Here is an 8,621-nt window from a genome sequence, read left to right on the forward strand (position 1 = left end):
GGAGGACAGGGGGGTCCTGGGATTAAAGAGGGGACTGGGGGGTCCTAGGGGTACAAAGTGCCTGGGGGCAAAGGGGGGGACAGAGGGGGTCCTTGGTGGTATGTGGTACCTGGGAGCAAAGGGGGGATGGGGGCCCTGGGGGTAAATGGGGACAAGTGGGGGGGGCTGAGGGGTTTGCCCAAAGTCTCACCGGGTCTGAGAAGAGGCGGTTGGGCACGGTGGGGGTTCTCTGCTCAATGCAAACCACCTTCTTCATGTCCTCGAAGCTGGGATCACTGGGCACCGCATCGAAGAAGGGCGGCCGGTACTCCTCCACGATGCCTATGGGGTGAGGGGCTCAGTGGGGTGGGCTGGGGGGCACAAAGGCTCCAGCCCTATTGAGGGTACATGGGGTGCACAGCTCTGATGCTCTATGGGGCCTTAACGGGATGCTTTGGGGGCACACGGTCTCCAGCCCTATGTTGGACTGTGCTGTGGGGGCTCATTAGGGTGGTCTGGGGGGCAGAAAGGCTCCAGCCCTATATGAGGGTGTGTGGGGTGCACAGCTCTGATGCTCTATGGGGCCTTAATGGGATGCTTTGGGGGCACAGGGGCTCCAGCCCTATGTTGAAGTGTGCTATGGGGTCTCATTGGGGTGGTCTGGGGGGCATGGGGGCTCCAGCCCTATGTGGGGGGGTGTTATGGGATCTCTCATTGGGGTGATCTGGGGGGATTAGGGCTCCAATCCTATATGAGGGTGTGTGGGGTGTGCAGCTCTGCTGCACTATGGGGCCTCAATGGGATGGTTTGGGGGTTCAGGGGCTCCAGTCTTATGCTGGGGTGCACTATGGGGTCTCATTGGGGTGGTCTGGGGGGGTTAGGGGCTCCAAACCTATAGCAGGGTGCATGGGGTGCACAGCTCTGCTGCTCTATGGGGCCTCAATGGGATGGTTTGGTCAACATGGGCTCCACCCTATGCTGGGGTGCACTATGGGGTCTCATTGGGGTGGTTATGGGGGGGAGCAGAGACTCCAGCCCTATATCAGGGTGCACCATGGGACCTCATTGGGATGGTCAGGGGTCTCCAGCCCTGCCCTCAGCCCCTCTCCCACCCGACCCCGCCAGCCGGCCCCACTAATCCCACTTAGTGCCTCCATCTGTCCCCACACATTGGGTTTAACCCCCCTGTGCTCCCCCACCCCACACACCCACAACGGGACTCAGGGGTCCCATTGGCCCCCAGCTCCACCCCCACTGACCCAGGGACCCTATGGGGGTTTAAACTTTGGGGGTGCTGTGTGATGGTCACCCCATGCAGTAATTCAGAGTAAATACTGAACCCAAAGGAGCCCCCGAGCGGTCAGTGGGATTAACCCAACCAGACTGTGCCAGAAGGGGGGGGGGGGGTCCTTCTGCTTCCAGCACCCATCAATTAATTAACAGCACTAATGGGCTTTGGGATGGGTTGGGATGAGGGGACCCCCGTGGGGACCCCACTGCCCTGCAGGTCCCATTGGAGCTCAGCCAGCCGCCCCCTGGATGCTGCTTGTTTGCTAATCAGCTCCCGAACAAACAAAGCACTGATTGAGCCTAATGGGCCCTTTAATCAGCCAGCCGGGTGCTGACACCAGATTACAGTGTTTATAATTTACAGCTAATCTGCAGGGCCAGGGGAAAAAAAAAGGGGAAGAGGAGGAGAAGGAGGAGGAGGGCTGGAGGCTGAGGCTGCTCTGTGCTCACCATTGACTGCGGTGCGCCGGGTGATCTCCCATAGCACCAAGCCATAAGCCCAGATATCTGTCTTCTTATAGGACTCGAAGCAGTCGGTGCGGATCTGCTCGCTCAGAACCTCCGGCGCCATGTAACGTTTGGTGCCAACGCGAGGGTTGTGGCCAATGTCCAGGTAGTCGCTGCCCTGGGAGTGCATGACGGCCAGGCCTGGGGGGGAGGGATGGAGAGAGGGTTGGTTGGATGGATATAGGGTTGGTTGGATGGATATAGGGTTGGTTGGATGGATATAGGGTTGGTTGGATGGATATAGGGTTGGTTGNAGGGTTGGCAGGATGGATATAGGGTTGGTTGGATGGATATAGGGTTGGTTGGATGGATATAGGGTTGGTTGGATGGATATAGGGTTGGTTGTAGGGTTGTAGGGATGGAGGGGTAGATGGAGGGTTATATAGAGGGATGGAGAGAGGGTTGGTTGGATGGATGTAGGGTTGGTTGTAGGGTTGGAGGGATGGAGGGGTGTAGGGTTGGATGGATGTAGGGTTGGATGGATGGAGGGATGGAGAGTTATATGGAGGGTTATATGGAGGGGTGGAGAGAGAGTTGGTTGGATGGACGTAGGCTTGGTTGTAGAGTTGGATGGAGGGAAGTTTGGATGAATGAATGGATGGTTGTAGGGTTGGATGGAGGGATGGACATAGGGTTGGTTGGATGGATATAGGGTTGGTTGTAGGGTTGGATGGATGGAGGGATGGAGAGGTAGATGGAGGGTTATATAGAGGGATGGAGAGAGGCTTGTTTGGATGGATGTAGGGTTGGTTGTAGGGGTGTAGGGTTGGATGGACGGAGGGTTGGATGGACGGAGGGTTGGATGGACTCAGGGATGGATGGACTCAGAAGGGATGGATGGACTCAAGGGATGGATGGACTCAGATGGGATGGATGGACTCAAGGGATGGATGGACGGAGGGATGGAGAGTTATATGGAGGGTTATATGGAGGGGTGGAGAGAGAGTTGGTTGGATGGATGTAGGCTTGGTTGTAGAGTTGGATGGAAGGATGGAGGGAGGTTTGGATGGATGGATGGATGGTTGTTTGTAGGGTTTGATGGAGGGATGGAGGGTTATATGGAGGGATGGACGTAGGGTTGGTTGGATGGATGTAGGGTTGGTTGTAGGGTTGGAGGGATGGAGGGTTGGATGGAGGGAGGGTTGGATGGATGGATATAGGGGTGGATGGGGGGCCGGATGGATGAAGGGTTGTATGGAGGGATGGATGGAGGGTTGGTTGTAGGGTTGGTTAGATGGAGGGACGTGGGGTTGGGTGGAGGGTTGGCTGGATGAATGTAGGGTTGGATGTAGGGTTGGATGGATGGAGGGATGAGGGTTGGATGGATGGGAGGCTGGCTGGCTGGATGTAGGGTTGGACAGATGGATGGAGGGTTGGTTGGATGGATGTAGCATTGGATTTAGTGTTAGATGGATGGAGGGATGAGGGTTTGGATGGATGGAGAGTGGGATGAAGGAATGGATGGAAGGATGGAGGAACATCTGGATGGATGGATGGATGGATGGATGCATGGATGGATGGATGGATGGATGGATGGTTGGCACCATGTGGCCCAAAGGAGCTCAGTCTCACCCAGGTCGGCGATGCAGCACTGACGGTTGCTTTTGACCAGGATGTTCCTGCTCTTCAGGTCACGGTGAGCGATAGCGGGTTTGCCCTGTGTGCCAAAGATCTCCACGTGGAGGTGGACGAGGCCACAGATGATGGAGGCTGCCAACCCCAGGCAGGTCTCCACATCCAGGGTTGTCCTCTGCAGGTAGTCGTAGAGAGACCCCTTCTCGTGGTAGTGAGTAATTAACCACAGCTGGGTGCTGGAGTTCCTCGAGGTCATATCGGAGGCGATGAAGCCTGGATGGGGAGAGGAGTTGGGTGATGGAGCCATGTGTTACCATCCCCATCCCCACATCTCCCCACTCACCCAGGATGTTGTCGTGCCGCAGCAGCACCGTGTTGTAGATCTCGGTCTCACGGAACCACGACTGCTCATCCCGGGATGAGAAGATCTTGACGGCTACGTTCTCCCCTTGCCACACACCTCGCCACACCTCGCCATAACGCCCTTTACCTGCCATGACCACAGCACTGTGATGCATGGACCCCCTCCAGACCCCAACCTTCACCCCATCCCAGCCCTATAGAATCATAGAGCTGGAGATCGTCTGGTCCAACCTCACCTCAGTCCCAACAATCAGTCAGTTTCTGCTGTGGAACAGCAATGGGGTGATGGAGGACCCTTTGTTCTTGCGTTGGGTTGACCTTGGCCAACGCAACCCCCACACACCCACCCAACTGCTCTCTCCCAGTGAGACAAGGGAGAGCTCAGTGTCTCTATGGGGTTTTGGCAAATGGGGCTGGATCTCTGCTCTCCTCACCCACACACTCCACGAGGGTGATCTGCCGGGCCACCGTGCGCTGGACAAGGAAGGGCAGCCCTGAGCCGCTGCCCGTGGTGCAGTCATCATTCAGCAAATCCTATAGGGCCAGGACGGCAGCGATGTGAGATGGGTGGTCACCCCACACCCCCAGGACACCATGGGGACCCCAGGGAGCTTCCCCACCTCCAGCGTGCTGTCTCCCACCATGGATGCCTTCAGCATCAAGTCCGTGTCCCCCAGGTCGCTGTGCTTGAAGAGGAGCAGCCTCTTGCGGCGATGCTGGGCCAGCTTCCAGAGGAAGAGGATGGTGAGAGCCACGAGGATGAGGAGCGTCAGCAGCGGGACGAAGATCAGCAGGAGGAGGTTGGAGAGGGAAGGGGACTGTCCCAGGGCTTCTTCTCCTGGTGGGGTGAAGAATGAAGGTGGGGTTTGACTTGATGCTTAGGGTTAGACATGGAGGTGGGTGGAGGTCTTGATGCCTTGGTGTTTGGGCTTGGAAATGGGGGTGGTGGAGTTCTTGGTGCTTGGGGATGGATATGGAAAGGGTGAGAGAAGGCAGAGATCCTTGGGGTTTGGGATGGGGAGGGTGAAGGTGTTTTGCATGGGTAAAGTGGGCCGGCATTGGGGTCACCCATAGACGGCAGCTCTGCAGACACAACCCAATGAGAGGCACTGGGGGGCACCCACCCCACACGGGAAAAAACAACCCCAGGGATACCAAGCAAAGAGGGGGATGACCTGGAGACCCAGAGACCCCATCCCCACATCCCCCATACCCCTCAAAGGGGACAGCCCAGAGCCTCGTACCTCTCAGGTAGATCTCCAGCTCAGCATTGCACATGCTGGCATTGCAGCAGCGGACGCCGAAGTGCTCCATCACGTAGGGCTTGCAGTTCTCCAGCAGGTGCTCTGAGAAGCAGCCCTTGTGCTGGGTCACCCTCCCTGCCTCCCTCCTCTTGCTGACGAAGCACACCTTGCCGGTGCAGGTGGGTGTGGGGCAGTATGGCATGTCGCATGCACATTGCAGCTCATCTGCGGGCACGAGGAAATCACCTTTGGGTCACAGGGTTGGGGACGTCATCCATCCAGCGTTGGGATGCTGTTGGCTTTGGGGTCAATGCTGTCCATGCCAAAGACCACCAGACCAACATGGGACCACAAGTAGATGGGACCGTTGTCCATTCAACACTGGGGTGCTGTTGGCTTTGGGGTCAATGCTGTCCATGCCCAAGACCACCAGACCAACATGGGACCACCAGTAGAGGAGAGGACCACGGGGTAGGGAACCATTGTCCATGGGGTGCTGTTGGCTTTGGGGTCAATGCTAAAGACCCTCAGACCATATTGGGACCACCAGTAGACACTGGGGAGGACAGCAGGTTTGAGAGATCATCCATTTAGCTCCAGCCTGCATTGGGATGCTGTTGGCTTTGGGGTCAACGCAACCCATTGCCAAAGACAACCAGAACAACCAGTAGATGTTGGAGAGGACCACAGGGTTGGGGACCGTTGTCCATACAACACTGGAGTGCTGTTGGCTTTGGGGTCAACGCAACCCATTGCCAAAGACCACCAGAACAACTTGGGGCTGTCGGGAGACACTGGAGGGGATCACAGTGTTGGGTTGATCATCCACCCATCCAACACTGGGTTGTTTTTGGGGTCAATGATATCCATGCCAAAGATGGACCAACCAGGAGTCGTGCCTCCGTTGCATGGAATGCAATGGAGCTGATTGAACCCATCTGGCAGAGCACAGCTGGGGTTGCATCCTGCCCATGGGGAACGCTGGACCTGGACTGTGGGATGTTGTTTTTGGGCTCATCCCTTTTTGCTGCTCTCCCTCCTCCCAAATTAGCTCTGCTTTTTGGCACGGAACAAAACCCTCCTGGAAGCAGCGAGTTCAGAGCGAGGGCGGCCAGACAGACAGCAGCAGGGGGACAGACAGACGCCCACAGTCCCACTATGGCCCCATAATGGTTCTCATAGAGCCAAGCTTTGGGTGATGGGGGTGGGGAGGGGAAGGGTGATCCCAGCCTGGATCCCTGGGATTGAGGATCAGCTCCATTTCTGCTGGGTTTCAGTTGGGTTTCCCAATGGCTGTTGGGGCTGCTCCCATTTCTTGGCTACTCACCGGCAGCGATGGCCAACGAGAGGCTCAGCAGCACCAGCACGGCCCCACCACGGGCTCTGGGGGGCATTTTCCTATAGGAAGGAAAGGGGATGATGGGGATGATGTGGGGAGGAGGCAGTGGGGCAGCCCTCAGTGCATTGGGTTTGGGATGGGAGCAGTCGCATAGGAAGGGATGTGCTGCCCAGTGGGATCCAGCTCTGGAAATCCAGTCTATGGCCCTTCATGGGAACGGGGTGAGGGACCACGCATCCAAACTCACCCATAGGACCCCCCCCAAACCCCACATCTCCACCGCTGCCCCCCAGCTCCATTCCCATCAGTGCAAAGTTTTCCTTCTCCATTCCTTTCCATCTTATTCCTCTCTTTACACACCATTTCACATCCCCCCCCAACACCCCATAGACCCCACAGCAAACCCATAGACAGAGCTTTTCTCACGACCCATCCATGCCCCCTCCCTTCCCCTCTCCCCCCTCCCCAAGTCTCTCCCTCCGCCGTCTCCCCACTGTTCCCATATATATAAACACGGCCAAAGCGGCGTTTCCTGCAATTGAAGGAGCCCAACCCGTGGGGCCGGGACAGGAATCAAGATTGTTTAGATTCTGCCCTTGATGGGGAGCGGCGGGTCACGCAAAGCAGCGCTCCAACAGGGCTGGCCCTCCCCAAAATAGATCGCTGTGTCCAGAGGAAGCGCCGAGCAGAGCAAACCCATTGCGCCATGTGAGCGCACAACCGGGATAATGGTGCAGCCTTTGCACCTACAAACACGGCTCATAGGTGGGCCGCATTTGCACGCCCCCCCTTGCACACCTCCATGTGTGCACCCCTCCTTGTGTGCATCTCTTGCAGGTGACTTCTTGGCCGCCTCCAGTTGCTCGCTTCTCACACAGCTCCCCTTGCACAGAGCCCTCCTTGCACACCTCCATCTCCTTACGCACACTCCTTGCTCACACCTCCTTGCACACCTCCATCTCCTTGCGCACACTCCTTGCTCAGGCCTCCATCAACTGCATCTCCTTGCACACACACTCCTTGCACACCTCCAACTGCATGCACCTCTTGCATGCCTCTCCATGCACACCCACCCTTGCACAACCCCTATGCACACCCCCCCTTGCACACACACCCATGCACAACCCCTATGCACACACCCCCCTTGCATTCCTCTCCATGCACACCCACCCTTGCAAAACCCCAAGCACACCCCCCATGCACACCCCCCATGCACACCCACTCTTGCACACCCACCCTTGCACAGTCCCCATGCACACCCACCCTTGCACACTGCAGCAGCAGCCCCCATTGCTGCCCCACACTCTGCCCTGCTCATGCCCTCAGCCCTGCTTTGCACTCCCTGCTCCTTGTCCCCATTGGAAACAGACCCAGAACCACAAACCCGTGCTCACCCCCATCCAAAACAATCTCTCACCACCCCAACACGAGCCCCACTGCCATGGTGTGCAGCAGGAATGGGGCCAGATCCTGATCCAGCTGAAAACCCATTGGGAAAAGCAGCTGAACCCCCCCCCCCAACACACACACAGCCCCCAGATGTGGAGCTGCTTTGGGTTCCCCCCTGCAACTAAATGCAATGGAAGCTCTAAGGGAAGAAAATGGGGGTGAGGGGTGGGCAGGGGGTTGTAGGATGGCACCCAGTGGCCCCATAGACCCGCAGCATCCCAAAGTAAACCCCAAAGTCCCCAGCATTCACCTACAGGGAAGTAGAGTGAGCTATAGACCCACATGGGGCCACAGACCCGTCCCTATGTCCACCCCAAACCCCCTGGCATTCACCTATAGGGATACAGGGTGGGCTGGGGGGGCTGCAGGACAGCACCCATAGACTCACAGCACCCCCACAGCCACCCCAACCCCCCCCAGCACTCACCTATAGGGATACAGGGTGGGCTGGGGGGGCTGCAGGACGGCACCCAGTGGCCCCATAGACCCCCAGCATTCCCACAGCCACCCCAAACCCCCCAGCACTCACCTATAGGGATATAGGGTGGGCTGCAGGACAGCACCCAGTGGCCCCATAAACCCCCAGCACTCACCTATAGGGATACAGGGTGGGCTGCAGGACAGCACACAGTGGCCCCATAAACCCCCAGCACTCACCTATAGGGATACAGGGTGGGCTGGGGGGCTGCAGGACGGCACCCATAGACCCCCAGCATCCTCACAGCCACCCCAAAGCCCCCCAGCACTCACCTATAGGGATACAGGGTGGGCTGCAGGATAGCACCCAGTGGCCCCATAGACCCACAGCCACCCCAAAGGCCCCATAGACCCACAGCCACCCCAATGGGCCCTATAGCACCCTACAGCCACCCCAA

The 8,621-nt window shown here is 57.7% G+C and overlaps 1 protein-coding gene across 1 annotated transcript in view; it reads right to left on the reverse strand.

Moving 5' to 3' along the window:
* The window catches only part of ACVRL1 (activin A receptor like type 1), a 10,556-nt gene that overhangs the window by 1,396 nt on the left and 539 nt on the right, over positions 1-8,621 (reverse strand). Inside the window, exons 2-9 of the mRNA XM_015886869.2 lie at positions 6,286-6,356; positions 4,959-5,183; positions 4,335-4,552; positions 4,149-4,248; positions 3,695-3,841; positions 3,349-3,624; positions 1,720-1,917; positions 191-321 (exon numbers count right to left, since the gene is read on the reverse strand). Of these exons, the coding sequence (XP_015742355.1) occupies positions 191-321; positions 1,720-1,917; positions 3,349-3,624; positions 3,695-3,841; positions 4,149-4,248; positions 4,335-4,552; positions 4,959-5,183; positions 6,286-6,352 (1,362 nt within the window). The 5' untranslated portion in view covers positions 6,353-6,356. The remainder of the gene's footprint in view (positions 1-190; positions 322-1,719; positions 1,918-3,348; positions 3,625-3,694; positions 3,842-4,148; positions 4,249-4,334; positions 4,553-4,958; positions 5,184-6,285; positions 6,357-8,621) is intronic.

This window comes from Coturnix japonica, linkage group LGE22C19W28_E50C23 (assembly GCF_001577835.2).
Source record: "Coturnix japonica isolate 7356 linkage group LGE22C19W28_E50C23, Coturnix japonica 2.1, whole genome shotgun sequence".
Taxonomy (NCBI): Eukaryota; Metazoa; Chordata; class Aves; order Galliformes; family Phasianidae; genus Coturnix; species Coturnix japonica.